Below are 23,781 nucleotides of genomic sequence, written 5' to 3' on the forward strand. Positions count from 1 at the left end.
ACATTTCGAAAAATTCTTTGACATTGATTAAGCCTCTAATTTATTTTAATGCAATACTTACTAATTATAATGCAAGAATACGCCATAATAAATAAAAGATAACTTATTTAAATAAGTGAAAATTATACGTATAGTGATTTGGCGTTCGGCCATATTGGGAAATTTATGGAGGTCAGATTTCCACAATTAGAATAAGTAATTATGAGATAATTATTAATTTATTACGATCTAAATGGTTTTAACTAATATAAACTAGAGGCCGCCCGCGATTTCGTCCGCGTGAAAACCCTTCCCGTGTTAATCCCGATCCCACGGGAACTCCGGGATAAAAAGTAGCCTATGTGTTATTCTGGGTCTTCAGCTAGACGCCAGATTTCAACGTAATTGGTTCAGTAGTATTTCCGTGAAAGTAGCAAACATCCATACATACATACATTCTCACAAACTTTCGAATTTATAATAGGTATTATAAATAATATAAATTTAACCCATCGATGTCCCACTGCTGGGCAAGGGTCTCCTCCCGTAATGAGGAAGGGGTTAGGCCTTGAGTCCACCACGCTGGCCGAGTGCGGGTTGGGGACTATGCATGCCCTCAATAAATATTTAAAACCAATTTTTAGGCATGCAAGGTTTCCTCACGATGTTTTCCTTCACCGTTGAAGCATGTGATAATTATTTCTAATACACACATAACTTCGAAAAGTCATTGGTGTGTTGCTTCGGGTTCGAATCTGCGATCACTTACGTGGGAGGTGTCAACTTATACCACTCGGCTATCACTGCTCATATTAGTAGGATTATAAAATTACTAGCTGACCCGCGCAACTTCGCTTGCGTCACCTAAGAGAATGGGTCAAAATTTTCCCCGTTTTTGTAACATTTTTCGTTCCTACTCCGCTCCTAATTACCGTAGCGCGATGTTATATAGCCTATAGCCTTCCTCGATAAATGGGCTATCTAACACTGAAAGAATTTTTCAAATCGGACCAGTAGTTCCTGAGATTAGCGCGTTCAAACAAACAAACAAACAATCAAACAAACAAACAAACAAACAAACTCTTCAGCTTTTAGCTTTAATATTAGTTTAGAAAAGTGATTGAAACTTACTGCCGCATATTCTTCTTTTAGACTTGGCCTCTCCTTCACACTGTATTTTGACATCCATACAAACTTCGCCGCAGTCATTCTCAGCGGTCTTCAGCAGACTGTTCAGTGAATCGCTCTGTTTAGAAGAATCACTGTCTTCTGATCGCACAGAAGCAGAAGAAGAATTACTTCTGTCTTCTGGTATTATGTTCTCTTTCGACATTTCCGGTTCTTTGGTCTCTGAAATAAGAAAAGTTTGGTTAGAATATAAAAAAGAGGTTGTAATTTTTTTAAAGTTTTATTAATGTTAATTATTAAATATTCTTGTGTAAATGTTAAATAATATTTAAATTCTATTTAAAGTTATATTTTTACTGAAATATGTACTTTAGTTTGTTGGTTTAAAGTATTTTTTTAAATAATAAATGCATGTTTGAAATATGATTTGCTAAAATTAGTTTTGTAATTAAATATGTCGTAATTATTTGATATTTCTCGACTTGAAGATCGGTTTAAGCTTTTAATATTTTGCTAATTAAAGTTAAAATAAAATTTATTGAGAAAAATAGGTACTTAACGATTAAATTTATAATTAACAACTTTTTAAATAACCCTAAAACCAGAAAATATATTTTTATGTATACTTTAATATGAAATTAAATACTAATAAATCTTTTTATGAACCTATAGTAAAAATAAACTGATTTTATGTATATTTTAATATCAAATTAATTGCTTAAACCCACTTTAATGTCTCGAATGCCCTGACGTTCGTTTACGAGTAGTCGGAATGACGCAATGGCGAGCTGACACCGTGCCAAATGCTGTGGGGTCGCAGGATCGATTTACGCTATGCTATTCTATGGTGGATGGTATATTTCGAGTAGGAATATTCTTTACTATAATGGTGTTTAAAACCGTTTGGAAAATATTCATAGGAAGGAAATAAAATTAATGAAATAGCAGAAAAAGTCTCATAATTGTACTCTAAATATAAATAAAAAACGAGCCATATAAAATAAGTAAGTAAGTAGTTATAGTTATGTATGCTAATTAATAGTTTATGTTTAGTACGTTTGCTATGCAGTTATTACTAAACCGATAAAACTATTTTGATGCCATTTGACTTGGGGGTTTAAGACTCAGAAAATGAAATATTTATTTTGAACAATGAAACCGAAGCAAATTATATTCAAGCATGGGCTATATGATTTTCAAAGTTCAATTGATTTTTACACTACAATTAAAGGGCAGTCGCTTCATGTAAAATACTGGTATTCAGCATCCGGTGAGACTGGAAGCCGACTCCAACATAGTAAGAAGAAAGACTGATAACCATTATATACAAACGGAACCGCGTGTTTCTGCTAGTGTGTAACGAATATAAAAACACTAAAAATAGTGACTGTCTTTGTGTTTAAGTTTCATCAAAATGTGTTAAACTATTTTTTCGTGGTTTTGAAGGAAAGGCCGTATTTCGCAACGCTGCTCTCTTGATTAAAAACTTAGCATCCCTTTAAAAACAGTTTAAAGTTCTCAGGCATGCAAGGTTTCATCATAGTAAGTATACTAAGTACTTTTTGTCCGCACTAGAAGATCATTTAGGCTCATTTAGCAATCTTTTTAAACGTGACCTAATGTTTTTGAAACCTCGACCACGATTTTGACCTTCACTTGTGTCAAAAAGTTGACCTTTGAAGTGTGTAAAGAGTTATTGAATAAGAAGTCTTGTCACCAGTTATGCCATATACTGCAAAATTATAATCATTTCCTTTTGGCTTCTGTTGTGAGTGTATGTAGTAATACTACAAGTACTTTTTCTTCTTATCGTATGGTTAGTGGTCAACCTAGTGTCAAATTTGTTCAAGACGCCCGAAAGGCCTTTGACACGGCTTAACGACTGTTATTGTATTAGACAACAGCCGAGACCGACTTTATACGTGCCCACCAACGCACGGAGACGGCCATTTTCATTCATTGAAACCATTTATATACTCACTAGCTGACCGCGCAACTTCGCTTGCGTCACATAAGAGAGAATGGGTCAAAATTTTCCCCGTTTTCGAAACATTTTTTACTGGCACTCTGCTCCTATTGGTAGTAGCGTGATGATATATAGCCTATAACCTTCGTGGATAATTGCCCTATCTAAAACTGAAAGAATTTTTCAAATCGGATCAGTAGTTCCTGAGATTAGCGCGTTCAAACCAAACAAACAATCAAACAAACAAACTCTTCAGCTTTTTAATATTAGTATAGATAAAGATAAAACCAATAAATTAATAAACTGACGTTTCATCAAAATATTATGTTAATTTCCAGATTGCTCTGCAAATCTAGATCACGTCACTTCCACACGTGGGTAGTCGCGTGTCCAGCCGTGTGTTTAGTCTTTACAACCACAGCTTCAAAAACGTGAAGCTTGAAGAATAGTTAACTGAAATTACTAATTATATCATACTAATCAACATCTATACAAATATTATAAAATTGTAGAGTTTGTTTGTTTGGTTGAACGCGCTAATCTCAGGAACTAGAATTGCGAATTGAAAAAATATTTTAGTGTTGGATAGCCCATTTAACGTATAAAACTCTTCCATTACTGACTTGAAATTTGGTATGAAGATTCCTCAGGAAGTGTAGACGAGCATGAAGGGAGGATTTTTGTCAATTACCCAGAGTCCAAGAACGTGAAATTTCACGCGGGCAAAGCAGCGGGCGGAAAGTAAGTGTTATAAATAAATGCGAAATTATCTGAGGATAGATGTTTGCATGATTGTTTCACGAAAAACTACTGAACAGATTACAATGGAGTTTGATACGCAAATAGTTTATATTATAGCATAAATTAACACAAATAATATTTTTTTCACGCGGACGAAGTAGCCGGCGCAAGCTAATTTATTATTAATATGAAACTGTCTGTCTGTAAAGTTTTCAGCTGCACACATTTCGAAGTGACTAAAACCAAAATAATTATTTTTTTCCGTAGACGAAGTCAAGGGTAAAGACTAGCGTACGCAATAGTAATTAGTGACTATAAAATAAATATTTATCTACTCGATAATGCCATTAACAAACAATATTGATAATAGTGCCATCTCTTATCTTAGCAATGAACTTGTTTTGTCCAATGTCGGGGGCGAATTTAAATAATATCTATGTTGTACATAATTAACTAATTTAAACATAATAATAACATGTAATACATTGTTTATATTGTAGTTTAATGTTTATAAAATATTAAAGACAAGTACGCAATTCGCTTTCGAGAATATTCAAAAATTCTAAAAGCTATTCGCGCGGTAATTCTTTAAATGGGCGACCGTTTAGTAGGATTTGAACTGAGAGGGTCCATACTTCGGAGGGGACGTAAAAAGTCGGACTAGCTGACCCACTCAACTTCGCTTGCGTCACTTAATAGAGAATGGGTGAAACCCCGTCTTTGTAACATTTTTTACTGAAACTCTGCTCCTATTGGTCTTAGCGTGATGATATATAGCCTATAGCTTCCTCGATAAATGGGCTATCTAACACTGGAACAATTCGGACCAGTAGTTCCTGAGATTAGCGCGTTCAAACAAACAAACAACAAACTCTTCAGCTTTATAATATTAGTATAGATATGAAAATAACAGTCGCTAAGCCATGCCTTGCGGGCGGCTTGAACAAATTTGACACGAGGTTGACCACCAAAATAATATATAAATATGAATGGCTTTAAATCGGAAACGTCTTTAAGGCGGGCTGCATTTAAATGCCTTAAAATATTTTATGTGGAATTCTGGATCGTTTTCATCGTGACGACGTCATGTATGTAACAAAAATTGTTGATAATAAGTATTGAATAACACTTACCTACTAACAACTGATACGGAACAATACGAGTATTGAAACGGACACCCATTTTCACCAAATTTTCTATACTTTTCGATTCAAAGAATATTTTTTCTTTAGAAACAATGAACTACGAAGTAGCTGTGATTTAATATAACTTCTAAACAGAGAGGAATAATTGTTAACTCGGGTGTAAATATTTAAATGTCATAATCTACCCTCAATTTTTTTTCTAATGAGTTATTCTGCGACGAGTATAACGATGTCGCATTCTGCAATCTTTTATGTTTTAGGTTAAACCCAAAATTGAATTTACTTAATATATTTATGCCTATTTATATCTCGTTTATTAGCACCTTATTATATATGTTTAATTCATGTTATGACCTAAGTGTGTTCGGTAGTGTTGGTAGCAGCTACTTACATCATCAATGATTTATACCAAACAAATATTGGTAAAGCCATTAGGCGATTAAAAAGAGTGGCCTGGAGTTTCTTGCCAGCTCTCCTTATTGGCCCTACCTTCCGAACTGGCGGTAAATTCACTCTCTGTATCATTAACTATCATAAGTGTCAGCATTTGACCTAAATGAAAAAATGATTTAATTTTGATTTTTGATCTATTTTGTATTGTAGACTACAATTTGCTACAAATATATAACTAAGTATGGCTATTTTTCTAGGTTAATATATCAAAAATCCAAAACCGAAGATTTAATTTGTTTGAACGCGCTTATCTCAGAAACTACTGTTTCTAATTGACCAAAACTTTTTTTTAATAGTCCATTTTTTAAATCTATACTAATATTATAAAGCTGAAGAGTTTGTTTGTTTGTTTGTTTGTTTGTTTGTTTGAACGCGCTAATCTCGGGAACTACTGGTCCGATTTGAAAAATTCTTTCAGTGTTAGATAGCCCATTTATCGAGGAAGGCTATAGGCTATATATCATCACGCTACGACCAATAGGAGCAGAGTACCAGTGAAAAATGTTACAAAAACGGGGAAAATTATGATTCTCTTATGTGACGCAAGCGAAGTTGCGCGGGTCAGCTAGTAAGTCTATATAATTTGAAGTCGCGGCAGACGAAGTCGCGGGCGGCCGCTAGTTTAATATACGAAGGTTTAAATCAATCGTGATAAATAGCAAAACTGTCTAATGACTAAGAAAATTCTAGTAACTGGTAAAGAAAAATAAGGTTTAGTAATTTATTAGCATTTCCAGCGGTACTGAGAATTTGAAAACCTTCGAACACACTGACGAATTGACAGACAAAAACAAAAATTTTAACAAAAACAAAAACCAACTTCAAACAAAAAATATTTCTAAACAAACTAAGAAGTCAAAAATAATAATATTTGTAACTACATTATATAAAGCAGTTACAAATATTGTTATTTCTAGAGTCTTCTCTTCAAGCTTTCAAATAAAAAAAGAATCATCAAAATTGGTCCACCCTGTCAAAAGTTATGAGGTAACAAACAGAAAAAAACACAGTCGAATTGAAAACCTCCTCCTTTTTTGAAGTCGATTTAAAAAAGCGACAGGGCAAACGTCTCCTCCCAAATGTTAAATTGGGAAAAATAAAATTTGTAACGAAGGAACATCCTCGTTTGTGGCTTAAAAAGCCTCTGTAATAAGGAGCAAGTCTGTCCGGGCACGTTACCAAACTCCTTGCTAATATAGGTAGCAGAATTTACAGAAATATCACAATAGACCTTTAGCACAATATAAATTAACTTTAAAGGTATATAAATTACATATTTTACAACTTGATCGTACGGTCGTTATCGAGTGTCACTTCGGGTCATATATTTAGTTTGACGTAACTAATAACTAACGATAGATAACGAAACAAACTTTAGTTAGTATTTTAGTGACGCATTAAATTTAAGCAGTTAAAGACGATCGATCTCTGAGGTTAAGCCACGCTTGCCGAGGTTGATTTGTGGATGGGTGACCATCTAACACATATCGACTTCCTCCGTGTTTCGGAAGGCACGTTAAATTGGGATCCGGCTGTTATTTTCGAAGATCTTTGACAGTCGTTAACAGTAGTTAAAAGCTTGAAAGTCTGACAACCAGTCTTACCGAAGGGTATCGTGTGAAATCCCAGGTAACTGGGTTGTGGAGGTCAGATAGGCAGTCGCTCCATGTAAAATACTGGTATTCAGCTGCATCCGGTGAGACTGGAAGCCGACACCAACATATTTTGGAAGAATAGCTAAGCCATGATGAAGCTTGAGGTTATGCATGTATATAGGATTTAACTATGATCAGATAATTATGATTAATACGGAAGAATAACTTTGCGGTTAAACAAAAAAATACAGTTACTTTAAGTACTCAAAAGACCTCGAAATAGACGGATCTAATAAGATTTTGATTTTACCAAATGTAAAAGGTTTTTTTGTTATTCATTTCCGGATTTTAACACAGCGTCCGAGGCAGCTTGTGGCTAAGTAACACCTACCACTCATCTCTGAGGTTAAGCTACTGCTGCCGAGGTTGGACATTGGATGGGTGATCGGATGAAGGTACCACGCGTACCGAGTTAATCTGTGTTTCGAAACTTGTGGGTCTCGGCTGTCATTTTCAAAGATTTTTGACAGTCGTTACCAGTAGTCAGAAGCTTGAAAGTCTGATAACCAGTCTTACCGGTATCGTGTGAGACTGGAAACCGACTCTAAGATAGTTGGAAGAAAGGCTAGATAATGACAACATTCGTAGTAATTAATACAATTATCAGTGAACACCCTTTGATAATTAACATGAAATTAATTATCATGCTAATTATAAAAGAAATTTATTGCTATTGAAGTGGTAGGTTGTCCGAGTAAAATGATTTTTATTGCTTAAGTGGCGATTACTCTCAGAAATTGCCTGGAGTTAGTATTGTTATTCGTTAGTAGATTTAGCTAGACTGATTGTCAGACTTTAAAACTACTGACTACTATATATCAGCTTAGCCTTTCTTCCAAGCTATGTTGGAGTCGGCTTCCAGTCTCACCGGATGCAGCTGAATATCAGTGTTTTACATGAAGCGACTGCCTATCTGACCTCCACAACCCAGTTACCTGGGATAACACGGTACCCTTCGGTAAGACTGGTTGTCAGTCTTTCAAGCTACTGACTACTGTTTTATACTAAGGATTGTCAAGTATCTTTGAAAATGACAGCCGGGACCCACAATTTAACGTTCCTTTCAAAATACGGAGGAATTCGTCATGCATAAGGACACCATGCAGCATGACTCACCCATCCATAAAACAACCTCGGCAAACGTAGCTTAACTTTAGAGATCGATCCGCGCGTCCGTTGTTAACTAAGCAATTGGCCCTAAAAAAATATTAACCGAGTTCAAAAAAGGAGGAGGTTCTCAATTCGACTGTGTTTTGTTTTTTTTGTGAAAACAGTTCGATTATCCCACGGGTCGTTATTATAGGTAATAAAATCTAAATTACCGGGAGTAATATGAAGTTAAAGCATTATAACGAATATGATCGATGTTGCAACTTATCGGAACTTTTGAACGGCATTCAAGGACTTACTACACTGTCTAAATGTAGGGAAGAAGTCTTAGTTGTATTTGTCTTTTAAAATACATACATTATTAAATACACACCAGTTATACCCCACTGCAGAGGTGAAGGGAACAAGGGAAGTTTCTAAGGATCGTAGCAAGTGGCGTTCTTTCACCTACCCTTATGGGAAAAAGGCGGTATATTACGTACTAGCTGACCCGCGCAACTTCGCTTGCGTCACATAAGAGAGAATGGGTCATAATTTTCCCCGTTTTTGTTACATTTTTTACTGGTACCCTGCTCCTATTGGTCGTAGCGTGGTGATAGCCTATAGCCTTCCTCGATAAATGAGCTATCTTACACTGAAAGAATTTTTCAAATCGGACCAGTAGTTCCTGAGATTAGCGCGCTCAAACAAACAAACAAACTCTTCAGCTTTATAATAAAATCAATATTTTTTATGTTTTGTTATTCATATAAGATTTCGATCGTGTTCACCGTACCCCTTGATGAATTAATGAATATACTTAGTTGTATTATGTAAAGTGGGTTTATGGGCTGCTAGATTTTTTCCCTTCTAAAAGCAGTCTAGAAATGGTTATAAATCTATGAATTAGACTTATACTACTTGTATTTTCGTGTATATTGTCTATAACCCGATGTGCGTGGCCACTCACTGCCCGGCCTTTCACGTGGTATATTAGCTCTGTGATGTCTTAATGCTACGTGCTTTATATTGTCCAATATATACCAAATTATACCTGTCATATTATGGGTACGGATGAGTTTAATAAAATATAAATATATTCGGCAGATAACTGTACCACTGCTGGGAAAGGGTTCCTTCCGGAATGAGGAAGGTTAGACCTTAAGTCTACCACGCTAGCCAATGCAGGTTGAGGACGGGAAATAAATAATATTTTTTTAGTATAATTCTTGGAAAATTAAGTTGACTTCAAACCAAAATTTTACTTTAGATCACGAAACAAGCCATTAAGTCACGAAAAAAGCAGCACTTATCCTACTAATATTATAAATGCGAAAGTTTGTGAGTGTGTATTTATGTATGGATGTTTGTTACTCTTTCACGCATATACGACTGAATCGATTACGACGAAATTTGGTATGTAGGTAGCTGAAGACCTAGAAAACACATAGGCTTCTTTTTAACCCGGAGTTCCCGAGGGATCGGGATTTACACGGGAAGGGTTTCCACGCGGGCGAAGCACAAAAGTACAAAAAAATATTTCTCACTTAGATACTAACCTAAAACAAAATGCTCGCAAGACGCCATGTTTCCACAAAATGTCTTTTTAGCAGCTATTTCTTCTATTTTACACAACGAACAAAGTTACTTCACACTTATCAGGTAGATTACAAACTAACCGTTAAACTAAGTACATAAGCTTTTATATAAAAAACTCTCATAGGTACAGGCGTTGGTATTTACCTAAGATTATTAAAAATCTAATAATATATTCATAGACTACTATAATAATAAAAATGACATTAATTTCTGCAACTAAGTAGAGATTGTTTTATTATTATGTAGATAAAATCACGCTTGTTATACCTGAAAATGTAGGTTGATAATCAGTGGCGTAACTATAGGGTGGCAAGTCGGCAAAATGCCACGGGCCCCCAGCCAGAAGGGGCCCCCCGATTAGAGGAGAGTCCCAACTCCCAACATCTATCATCTATCAAAAAAGTAGTCAATTTTTGTTTATGTTGGGTGAGGGGGCCCGTTCGATGGATTAGCTACGGGCCTCCAACGATATAGTTACGCCACTGTTGATAATGTATGAAATACACCTACGTTAAATGTAACAATGTTAATTTAATGTAATAGGGGTTAGCCTTTTTGTCATATACTGGGCACGTTACCAAACTTCGGGCTATTATTGAGAAATAATCTAATGACTAAATATATATACTTAACTCAAAGGTGACTGACTGACTTATCCCCGGTTTCTGAGGTTCATTGACTAGAGTTTATCTATTCAATAGCGTTAAAACTAATATTAAAAAACGTTATTGAATAGGTAAACTACCGCCAAATGTACTCAGAAACCGGGGGATAGTGATTTATCAACGCACAGCCCAAACCACTGGACGGATCGGGCTGAAATTTGGCATGAAGGTAGATGTTATAGCGTAGACATCCGCTAAGATTTTGATCAATTCTTATTATTTAATCCTATATATAGTATAATTATAAATGATCAAAAAATAAATTAGAATCGCTGAAAATAATCCCCTAAGAGGATTAAATAGGGGATGAAAGTTTGTAAGAAACTGTCCTAAGTCACAAACCACGCGGACGAAGTCGCGAGCAAAAGCTAGTACCTAAATAATGAAAGACTAATTAATACTTTGCCAGACCTGGGGACAACTATTCGAAAGCAATTATGCTGTACATTGCTTTCTCCCTTAAATTAAAGCGTCATAGCAGCAATGTACTGAATAGTGACTATCAATTTGACGTACACTAGTTGACAACTGAGATACGTGATAAGCTCGATGGGAATCGAATCCCCAGACCTCATGGTCGGCAGTCAGATAAATTAGCACAAAGGCACATCTTTGTTTATCTTTTAATAAAAAGTCGGTAACATAATTTTGTTTTAGACAATAAAAAATGTTGAACTTCGAAAAAAATACAATAGGATGGTAATTATAATTTAAAAAGGTTAAATAAAAAAAATCCCTTTGAAGAGAATTAAATTAATCGCGGGAAAATTGACATTCGACATTCAAATGACATTTATATTTTTTTCAGAACACCTTCGTCAACGCTTTATTAAAAAACTGTCAAGTTGACAGTTTGTTAACAATAAAATTATATGAAGATGTAAAAAATATACATTTTCAAGGTCTTAATTTCAAAATTAAGGTCACTTTGAATATTATGTGTGGTGAACCTAAACTCCACCTAAACTCCTTCTACTCTATGGTAGATGCCATATATTAATCATATAACGATTTGGCATTCTCTGTCAATAAATATATCAAACACGTAATGCTCGTATTTTATTAATACATAATATTGGCGACGAGGAAAAACTGAACCTAAATGGAAAAGCTACGTAAAAAACGGAGCACCCTACGTGGGATGCTCACCAGACTCGATACCTACATCGAGCAGAGGGCGACGATGTCTGACGAGGACATCACCGCTCGCTCCGCAGCCTTGAAGGACACCATAACAGCACTGCGAGAGTTACAAGAGAAGATAGAAAACAAAACCATAGATGATAACGATGAAACAGCGTATTTACACGAACAAAATTACGGCTACGAATTCGAAGAACTTCACACTATTTTAGTATCAAAACTGTTAACAAAAAAAACCATTATTCAAGGTCAGCGACAGGAAGACCAACATAGAATATACCAATACCATAAGATTATACCAAAAATACAATTTAATCCTTTACATGAATCAGAAACGTTCAATAACTTTAAAAAACGTCTGGAAGTGTACTTTAGACTTAATGAAATTACTGAGCCCCACATGAAGACAAATATTCTTCTGTCTACATTATCACCAGAACTCCATGAAAAATTATGTGATTTAATAGCACCAGACGAACCATTGAATAAGACATTTAACGAAATTACTGAAACACTTGACGACTACTTAGACCCAAAACCTAGCAAATGGGTTCTACAACATAAATTTATATCGAGAACTCAAAAATCGGATGAAACAGTAGCGCAATACGCCGCAGATTTAAAAAAGCTCACTACCAACTGCGAATTTAAATGTCAACACTGCCAGAAAAACATTTCAGAAAGCTTTTTATCTCTTCAACTCATAAGAGGATTGAAAGATAGCGACGCACGTACAAAAATTTTACAAGACCGAACAGTATGTACATTTAAACACCTGACACAGATTGCAACATCTATTGAAATGAGTAAAGCAGAAAATACATCAATGCTTCCGAATGAACAACCAAGTAGTGACAATATCAATAAAATTTCCACTGATTCCTACAATAATTCAAAAAAATCTCCTTTTAGAGGAATCACACCAAGAGATTTAAAAGGGAAATGTTTCCGCTGTGGTTTAAATCACGAAACCAAGAAATGTAGCGCTATAAACATAACATGCTATAAATGCAAGAAGGTCGGACACTTAGCTAGTGTGTGTCTACAACGGCGCTCAGATGCGAAGCCCAGTAAGACTACACCGGATATAAATCAATTAAACGACTCAGCGATAAGCGATGATGATGAATGGAATGATATTAATGTTATATCTGGTGAAACATCCGAAAAATACATGATAACGGTACACATTGAACATGCTAAGATGAAAATGGAATTTGACACTGGAGCCACACTTACTTCTATGTCATTACGAGACTACAGAAAATTGAAAATCGGCAAAAGAATCTTTAAAACTAATATAAAACTCAAAACATATACCGGCGAAGTAATCAAACCTGCAGGTGTTGCATACGTTCAATGCAGATGCCAAGGAAAAGAATTCCACGGTAAATTATACCTCATCAACAACAACGTTGACCCCGTTTTTGGCCGGAGTTGGATGAAAGAACTCGAAACTCTAAATTTAGCAGATATAAAAACTTTACAGCAATCAGAAAATCTAGAATTAGACCAGCTTTTGGAACTTTACAAGACATCAGTATTTCGATCCGACTTAGGCGAAATACCCAATTACAGAGGACACCTAAATCTACAAGAAAACACAAGACCAATTTTTATCAAACCACGTAGAATACCGTACGCTTTAAAAACCAAAGTGGATGAAGAGATCGAGCGACTATGCAAACAGGGTGTCATCACGAAAGTCGACCACTCTGATTGGGGTACTCCAGTGGTACCAGTTGTCAAACCGAATGGGAGTATCCGATTGTGCGCTGATTATAAAGTTACACTAAATAAAGTCATACAAGATGAACAATATCCAATACCTATGATAGAAGATATATTTGCAGAGATGAACGGAGGTAAACTATTCTGTACACTCGACATCACCCAGGCATATCTCAACATGACAATGGATGAAGAAAGCGCAATGCTACAAACACTAAGTACGCATCGAGGCACTTTTAAGGTGAACCGCCTAATGTTCGGCGTTAAGGTCGCGCCGAGCCTTTGGCAGAAATTTATGGATAAACTCCTTCAAGATCTCGAAGGTGTAAAATGTTTCTTTGATGACATCATCATTCAAGGCATCAACAAAGAACAATTACTACAGAGACTTAAGCTCGTGTTAGACAAACTAAAAGAAAGTAACCTACGAGTAAACAAAAATAAGTGCCACTTTTTCAAAACAAGCATCGACTATTTGGGACACACTATCGACAAAGAAGGTCTACACAAAAACAGAGAAAAGATTAACGCAATAATTAAAACAGAACGCCCAGTCAACACCGCAGAATTGAGGACATTTCTTGGAATGGCAAATTTTTACAACAAATTTATACCCAACCTATCATCGATCACGAATCCACTGAACAACTTACTCAAGAAAGAATCTAGTTTTCGATGGTCTACAGAATGCGAACAGAGCTTTATACACATTAAAAAAGAAATTCTAAGCGAAAGAGTACTTATACATTTTGATCCCAAGAGGCCCTTGGTTCTTGCAACAGACGCATCTCCACTGGGAATCGGAGCAGTACTATCACATAGACTCCCAGATGGATCAGAAAGACCGATAGCATTCGCTTCCAGAACACTATCGGATAGCGAGAAGAAGTACAGCCAAATTGACAAAGAAGCTACTGCCATATACTGGGGATTGAAGAAGTTCTTTTATTATTGTTACGGTAGAAAATTTATCCTAGTGACAGACCATAAACCACTGACAATAATTTTCCACCCACATCAAACGTTACCAGCAATGAGTACAATGCGATTATTCCACTACGCTCATTTCTTATCTGGATTTGACTACAACATTGAATACAGAACTTCGCCTAACAACTCAAATGCAGATTACCTATCCAGGTTCCCAGTAGAAAACACAAAGGCAAACAAAATGGACCAGAATTACAGCTTTCAACTTCAACAAATACATACCATTGATGTCAACCCAAATATCATAGCGAAAGAGACAAGTATTGATTCCGATTATACACCATTAGTACTCGCATTACAAACTGGCCGATCACTTAAAACGCTCGGTTACAATGATAATGAATTTACTTTACAAGATGGATGTATACTAAGAGGAACGCGAGTCTTAATCCCAAAAACATTACGCGAACGAGTGCTGGACGAACTACACCTCGGTCACCCGGGCATTGTGAAAATGAAGCTACTGGCCCGCAGTTTTGTATACTGGAAAGGAATTGACAATGATATCGAAACAAAAGTTAAGTCCTGTAGAACATGTAGATTACAACAAAATGAACCAGAGAAAGCACCACTACACCACTGGGAACACCCAAAGGGCCCCTGGCAAAGGCTTCATATTGATTTTGCCGGACCTGTTTACGGATACTATCTTTTAATAGTTGTAGACGCATTTTCGAAATGGACAGAGATTATACCTACTAAATCAACGACAAGCTCTTGGTGCATCCAAAAATTGAAAGAACTATTTTGCACCTATGGAACACCTCTACTCCTTGTCTCAGACAATGGCCGACAATTCGTATCGGGAGAGTTCGAAAAATTTCTAAAAGACTGTATGATTTCGCACAAAACCTCTGCTCCATACCACCCTGCAACCAATGGACAAGCTGAACGATACGTACAAACAGTCAAGAGAATCTTACGAAGCTTAGAGGGAGAAAGGGGTAATCTTCAAGAGAAACTTGTCATGGTAAAAACTCGCCTCAGACGGACACCAAACTTGAATGGTCAGACACCTTATCAGTTAATGTTTGGAAGAGAAGTTCGAACAGCATTACACTGCATGTTTAGAAACACCCATAAAAAAACTACATCAAAACATCAAGAGATCAAGGTCAGACAGTTGGAAGTCGGCGAACGAGTACAGGCCCGTGACTACACGAGTGCTAAGCACCATTGGCAGTTTGGTACTATCACAAGACGTCTAGGCCGACTTCATTATGAGATCCGCACCGACAACGGCGATGTCTGGCGCCGACACCTCAACCAGGTGTTGGCTGCATCTTATATTCAGCAGAACAGCTAAGAGGTTAGGAGGGGAGAAATGTGGTGAACCTAAACTCCACCTAAACTCCTTCTACTCTATGGTAGATGCCATATATTAATCATATAACGATTTGGCATTCTCTGTCAATAAATATATCAAACACGTAATGCTCGTATTTTATTAATACATAATATTATGTTAAACTGTTGAAGTTCGATCCACTTTTTGTTGAGAATCAAAATTTTGTTTTTGTGAATAACCCAATACTGTAGCCATACAAGATTAAAAACTTGTCGTTTTAAAATATAGGTACAGGTTCGATTTCCAGGTCGGACAAAGTGCTGTTGATCTTTTTCTTATTTGTTAGATTAGACTACTAGCTGTCCTGCGCAACTTCGCTTGCGTCACATTAGAAAAAGGGCGAATTTTTTCCCTGTTTTTGTAACATTTTTTACTGGTACTCTGCTCCTATTGGTCGTAGCGTGATGATATATAGCCTATAGCCTTCTTCGATAAATGGGCTATCTAACATTGAAAGAATTTTTCAAAGCGGATTACCTGAGATTAGCGTGTTCAAACAAACAAACTCTTCAGCTTTATAATATTAGTATAGATGTATCAATGTCAATTTCTTAAATAAACCTTCGATTTTACGTCTGACAATTGTTTTCATTCATTTACGGCAAAAATAATATATAAATTAAATTTTTGATGTTCGGGTAAAATGCACGACACTTGTAAAAGGTCGTTAATTATTGACTATAAATAATATTATGGGGTATAAATTATTACCTGTGGAATAAAACTTCAGTTTTATTGGTATCTTGCCGGTTGCGTTATTGTTTTGTATGACAAGATGTATGGATGTGAATGAGGCAAGGATAGTTTGTAAGGATCGTACCAAGTGGCGTTCTTTGGTCTCAGTCTACGTCTATATGAAATGTGAAAATGGCGCGATATTACGTACCACGACTTCGTCCGCGTGGAAACCCTTCCCGTGTAAATCCCGATCCCTCGGGAACTCCGTGATAAAAAGTCTGTGTGTTATTCTGGGTCTTCAGCTACCTATATACCAAAATTTCATCGTAATCGGTTCAGTAGTATTTGCGTGAAAGAGTAACAAACATACATACATTCTCACAAACTTTCGCATATATTATAATATTAGTAGGATATATAGTACGATTGCAAATAATTAAGCTACCTAACAGTCGTTGAGTCGTGACAATTTAATTGTGTCATTGTTATTCTTAATTATAATACTTTATTATTCTCTCACGTCCTTTTTTTCATGATATGTCTTCATAAATATAAAAATGGAGGAGCTTGTGGTTCAGTAACAACAGTCGCGCGGACCGATCTCTTTGGTTAAGCTACGCTTGCCGAGGTTGGGCAGCAGATAGGTGATCATATTATACAAATAGAGTTCCTCCGTGATTCGGGAGGCACGTTAAATTGTCCCGGCTGTCAATTTTCAAAGACCTTTGACAGTTGTTATCAGTAGTCAGTAGCTTGAAAGTCTGACAACCAGTCTTACCTAGAGGTATCGTGTTATAACATAGGTTACTGGGTTTCGGAGGTCCGTTAGGCAGTAGCTCCATGTAAAATACTGATATTCAGCTGCATCCGGTGAGACTGGAAGCCGACTACATAGTTGGAAGAAAGGCTAGGCTGAATAAAAATGTGTACAGCTTGCAGTATTCATTTCAGGCGCTCGTAGCCAGTTACGCTCACCGGTTGGTAAACGATCTGTGGGTTAAGAAACCCTTGGTGCGGTCATTCCACAGAGGGGTCACCAAAGTGGTATTTAAACTGGGCGTCTCCGTGCTTCGGAGGGTACGTAAACAGTCAGTTCCGGTAACTGTCAATTAAGTTAACAGTCGATAAGCCACGTCAAAGGCCTTCGGGCGGCTTTAACAACTTTGACACTAGGTTGACCACTAACCATATGATAAGAAGAAGAAGTATTTATTCAATTAAATTGTTATGATGTATCAATTTTTCAAAGTGACCCTTCCATGATGTGATTAATTTTACAAAAAATATTATCTCATAAACAATTTTTTGTTAACGTGATGCCGAGAAACAAACAAGGGACAATAATAATAACATTTTAATGTGCAATCAAGTGAGTTTTTGAACGAAAAAAATTTGGGTCGAAGGGTTTTAAGCCAAAAAAACACAAAAGAAAAATAATCCAAAGACAATGTCAGGGGATTTTTTATTTGAAAAGATTTTTGATAATGATACAATCTGAGACATCGAACAATGAAACCTGCCACGAAATAATCAGGCATTTTAAGGTACAATCATTATAATTACATTTGTATGAGTAATTTGATTTCGTTTCTTTTAAAGACTACTCCCGCACTAATATTGCTCTTGTGTCGCGGGGACTTTTAAAAACATACAAACAACGTACACAAAGTACAACCAGACCCGAAACAATTATTTGTGGATCGCACAAATAATTGTTCCGTGTGGAAATCGAACCCACGCAATGGTATTGGCGTGGCGACCTTAACCACTGCGCCACGAAGGCAGTCAAGTCAGATTGGTACGACAAAACAATAAAAGTGGGATTTTCAGTTTTACAGAATTTGATCCCGAATACTCTAACACAAATTTATAAAAGACCAGTAATACTTTGCACAACCAAGTAACAAACCCAAGACCTCATGTCCAACAGTCGGACTCACTACCGACCGCGTCACAGGGACAAAAAACATTAAATAAGTAATAAATTACGCGTATATTTTAAATTGCAATTCAATAATTGGTTTGTTTTCGGTCACCCATTAATTTTAAGACCGCGGCGAGTCCCCTTGACCTTGATTTGCGATCCTCAATCATACTGTCGTTATTCATACTATTATATTAATATATCTTCATACAGAAACAAATAAATGTGTATTGTCTGTACATATAGTACGACAACTTAGTAGAGAGTGGCATGCACGATATATATAGACTACTAGGTATTGCCCGCGACTTAGTCTGCCTGGTTTGTGACTTAAGACAGAATTTTTATACAAACTTTAATCCCCTATTTTATCTCCGTGGAGCTAGAATTGATCATAATCCTTTCTTAGCTAATGCCTACGTCATAACATCTATCTGCATGCCAATTTCAGCCCGATCCGTCCAGTGGTTGGGGCTGTGCGTTGATAGATCACTATGTCAGTCAGTCACCTTTGAGTTATTAGATTGTTACTTATTCTCTGTATTTCCAAAACTCCCATCCACATTTTCCAAAGTGGCAGTCGAGGAAGGATGCCTAACCCCAATATACTGACCCTCCCCCTTACACATAAATAAATAAAATTGCGTCCAATGAAAAACGCACGCAATGGCCTGAAAATGTAACATTTCAATTGACATACATTGGGTTCGGCTTAGCCGGGCGACGAAACCGAATATGTGTAGATGAACACGATCGGCACGAGCCGAACAAGTGAGTCGAGTCGGTTTTGTTGTTCGTTAAATATTGCCGAACCGAATATGTATGTAGGAAGCCTGAGCGCCTATATACGTGACACAGACAAAGTCACAAGCCACAGCTAGTTTACGACAAATTGTGCCAATTTAGTTGCATTCGCATTTGAAGTATTGATGATTGGAGCGACCCAAATATGAAATTGACCTGAATTTTATATGCAGCAGCCAATACAGGCAATCAGTTAGCAATTTATTATATTGTTGTTTTGTTAAATGCAACGATCTAGTTTCCGGATCGATATATAAACCCGACATTATATTAGGTCGGGGAAAAAGTCTTTTCGCATTAAAAAGCTCGATATTTGGGTACCTCACTACCCAAAGATCGATTTTTGTGTTGAGAAAAGATTTTATTACAAGCTCATACATACTATAATGCGAAAAGACTTTTTCCCCGACTTCGTCCGTGTATAGTACAATTTTATCCCGTTAGTTCCATTCCCGTATTAGTTTTGAGTGCATCCGGTGAGACTGGAAGCCGACTCCAACATAGTTGAAAGAAAGGCTAGACTGATAATAACTTAGTTCAATGATATGATAAGAAACGATTGCATTTTCATTACCCGCTGTCATAACAGAATTAGCTACGATGCAAAACGCAATGATCCGTTACACCATGTCACAGTACTTATGCAGCATCAATCTCATTTGAGATGATTCGTTATACTGATAGCTACACGTGGAGACTACTTTGTAAGCGTTGTGTCATCTCAGTTTTGAACAGCAGATATATTACTACACTAGCTGACCCGCGCAACTTCGCTTGCGTCACATAAGAGAGAATGGGTCAACATTTTCCCCGTTTTTGTAACATTTTTCACTGGTACTCTGCTCCTATTAGTAGTAGCGTAATGATATATAGCTTATAACCTTCCTCGATGAGTGGACTATTTAACACTGAAAGAATTTTTCAAATCGGACCAGCTGTTCCTGAGATTAGCGCGTTCAAACAAACAAACAATCAAACAAACAAACTCTTCAGCTTTATATTGTACAATTTAAAAAAAAACCCTTTAAAACAAATAGATCGACTTGGTCATCGCAAGAAAACACAAATTCGCCATTAACATTTCAGGAGCATTAACTTCTCGTCGTGCTGTGTAGTGTGATACATACCTACTAATAATCAAATCATGCGATGGCCAGGTCGGTCTATTTGTATTTAAAGGTATTTTTTTTTAATTGGCATGATAATAACATACGTAATTACTTAAGACAGAAGGTCCTTTAAGTAGAGACTAAATAGATTAATCGACTTGGTATTATATAAATAGATCTCACAACTTTTTACGGCGAGACTTGAGGTTTTTACAGAATGTTTTTGATGGCATAGATATAGATTGTATAAAGCAAAGTAACTTCCCGCGTCTGTCCCTATGTACGAATGTATGCTTAGATCTTTAAAACTCTCTGCCTAAGCCTGTGGGAACAAGACTGACAAAATAGCTATTAATATCCCACTTCTGGGAAAGGGTCTCCTCCCATAATGAGGGAGCTTTAGGCCTTGAGTCCACCACGCTGGCGAAGTGCGGGTTGTGGACTTTGCATGGCCTTAAGAAATGTATTAAACAAATTTTAGGCATGCAAGGTTTCATCACGATGTTTTCCTTCACCGTTGGAACTAACGATCCCTATTTTTTGTTACACAAACATGCCTAAAATCCGGCTATCAATGCTCTACGTGTATAATATATTTTCACAATTTACCAGACGGGCTAAAAGATAATAAAGATTTAAAACAAAAAATATTCCTAAACAAGTAAAAAGTCAAAAATAATTGTCCTTTTATTCTTTTAAAACTACTACTTATCAAAATGGAAGTAAGTTCTAGATAGGTACGACTTGTTTCTTTACCACACAAGAAGGTTAATGTAACAAATATTGTTATTTTGAACTCGGTGTTTAATTAAGAACCTCCTCCCTTTTAAAGTCGGTTAGAAATTAGTCTAGACCTCTGTTCACGTGAATAACTCACGTGTCAGCTGTTATAAAGACGATGCTAGTTTAAATAGATGTTGTAATGGATATCTGTCTCATTGAGCTAAATAAGATCTCTTCCTTAATGCATGTTTATAGACAACTAGCTGACCCGCGCAACTTCGCTTGCGTTACACGTTACATAAGAGAGAATGGGTCATGATTTTCTCCGTTTTTTTTATATTTTTTATTACTGCTCTGCTCCTATTCCTGGTCGTAGCGTGATGATATATAGCCTTCCTCGATAAATGGACTATCTAACACTGTAGCGCGTTCAAACCAACAAACAAACAAACTCTTCAGCTTTATAATATTAGTATAGACAAGTAACTATGCTATAATAATCTTAATAAATACGTCTTTGTGATAAAATGTATATAGCACGAGCATTTTGAAAGAACCTTTTACGAGTACAAGTTTAAAAATGTAGTTTAAAATTCGTTTTTATTTATTACCTATTTAAACTAGAATTGTACCACACGTTACCAAACTTTAGGATACTATCTATACTATACTAATATTATAAAGCTAAAGAGTTTGTTTGTTTGTTTGAACGCGCTTATCTCAGGAACTACTGGTTCGAAGTGAAAAATTCTTTCAGCGTTAGATAGCCCATTTATCGATGAAGGCCATAGGCTATATATCATCACGCTACGACCAATAGGAGCAGAGTACCAGTAAAAAATGTTACAAAAACGAGGAAAATTTAGACCCATTCTCTCTTATATGACGCAAGCGAAGTTGCGCGGGTCAGCTAGTATACAATAACGTGTGATCAGCCGTTGTATTGTTGTTTTAAAAAAAATACTTTTTTAAACTAAAAGGATGTTAAGGTTACATCGACACAGTTCGAGGAAAGTAAGACCACATAGCGGGTCTTCGACCTCATTTCACGTAACGAGATCAAAACCGGACGCTAAATGTTACATTTTATTACTAAGACTTTACAGTATGGGACTAATATTGTTAAAAAATACGTGTATTTCACACACTTTGGCCTAGGCGCTCATAGCCAGTTGTACTCACCGGTCGGTAAACGATCTGAGGGTCAAGCAACCGTTGGCGCGGTCATTCTATAGATGGGTGACCGAAAAGTGGTATTTGAAACGAGCGTCTCCGTGCTTCGGAGGGCACGTAAAAAGTCGGTCCTGGTTGTTATCAATTAAGATAACAGTCGTTAAGCCATGTCAAAGCTTTTCGGGCGGCTTGAACAACTTTGACACTAGGTTGACCACTAACCATACGATAGATAGATACATAGACGTCTGCTTACACCTTCGGTATATGTTTAATTATGTATGAATATCGTGGGTTCGATTCCCACACGGAACAATTAATTTGTGCGATCCACAAATAATTGTTTCGGGTAGGTCTAGTTTTACTTTTTGTCCGTTGTTTGTATGTTTGTAAAAATATCAAAAATATCAGGAGCAATTCTTAGTGCGGGACTTGCTTTTTTATTTAAAAAAACTAAGTATCTATTATTGAAACAAACAGCGTGATAAAGTTTCGATCTATTTTAAGTAAAATTTATTCTATAAGGGTCGTGATTTCATTATTTTATCTAAATCATTGCCACATAGAATATTAGCATATTAATTTACTATTAATATACGATCTGAAGGAATTGACACACATCAAACGGAATGATTTATTCATTTAGGTCAAAAATTGGCGGTCAAAGTAACTATGTAGCTAATTTTAGAAAAATGTAGGGCTTATAATGAAAACTGTGTTACTAATATTATAAATGCGAAAGTATTAGGTCGGGGAAAAGTCTTTTCGCATTATAGTATGTATGAACTTGTAATGCGACATGCAAATTTTCAACTCAATGTATCGCGGTAATCATTTGATAATGCACTAAAATGACAATAAATAAATAAAATAAATTTAATCTATTACTGTCCCACTGCTGGGCAAGGGTCTCCTCCCGTAATGAGGGAGGGGCTAAGCCTTGAGTCCATCACGCTGGCCAAGTGCGGGTTGGGGACTTTGCATGCCCTCAATAAACACAAATTTTAGGCACGCAAGGTTTCCTCACGATGTTTTCCTTCACCGTTGGAACATGTGATAATTATTTCTAATACTAGATGGACTAAAAAACTAAATTAGTAATCATCCCTATAGCGCACACAATCGTATATTTAAATGCAATTGTTTCGCTCGCCAAAAAATATTCGAAGGAGACTAGATAGCATTGAAAGTTAATCATCAGGGTACAGGTTTTGAAGGTATTTCAAGGTTTTTGTGGACCCTCTCAAAAAGTGATTGGTATTTTGTAGTGAGAGGGTAAAAAAAATAAAAGCGATTGTTTTTATTTTTAAGTGCGCTTCCGTGTCCCAGTGCTAAACAAAAGCCTCTTACAGTTGCATTCATCGGTCGGTAAACGATCTGTGGGTTAAGCAAACCTTGGCGCGGTCTTTCCATAGATGGGTGATCGCATAGTGGTATTTGAACTGGGCGTCTCCGTGCTTCGGAGGGCACGTAAAAAGTCGGTTCCGGCTGTTGTCTACTAAGCTAACAGTCGTTAAGCCATATCAAAGGCCTCTCGGGCGACTTGAACAACTTTGACACTAGGTTGACCACTAACCATACGATTAGTAGTAGTACCTCATAAAACGGTCCACGTAATAATTATTTTACATTATTAGGTTTACAACCCTTTACTGTCCCACTGCTGAATAAGAATCTCCTTCCAAACGAGAGAAGAGTCAGGCCTTGAGTCCACAGGACTTACAAGCCCTCAATAAAT

At 36.5% G+C, this 23,781-nt stretch overlaps 1 protein-coding gene across 2 annotated transcripts in view; it reads right to left on the bottom strand.

Moving 5' to 3' along the window:
- LOC142984874 (scavenger receptor class B member 1-like) overlaps positions 1 to 23,781 on the bottom strand; it is a 57,342-nt gene that overhangs the window by 25,607 nt on the left and 7,954 nt on the right. The window contains exons 1-2 of one of the 2 annotated variants that reach the window (XM_076132733.1): positions 4,948 to 5,130; positions 1,111 to 1,329 (exon numbers count right to left, since the gene is read on the bottom strand). In XM_076132733.1, the coding sequence (XP_075988848.1) occupies positions 1,111 to 1,329; positions 4,948 to 4,996 (268 nt within the window). In that variant the 5' untranslated portion in view covers positions 4,997 to 5,130. Of the gene's footprint in view, positions 1 to 1,110; positions 1,330 to 4,947; positions 5,131 to 23,781 lie in introns of those variants that run through there. The other variant, XM_076132734.1, reaches the window with a different exon arrangement.

This window comes from Anticarsia gemmatalis, chromosome 28, assembly GCF_050436995.1.
Source record: "Anticarsia gemmatalis isolate Benzon Research Colony breed Stoneville strain chromosome 28, ilAntGemm2 primary, whole genome shotgun sequence".
NCBI lineage: Eukaryota > Metazoa > Arthropoda > Insecta > Lepidoptera > Erebidae > Anticarsia > Anticarsia gemmatalis.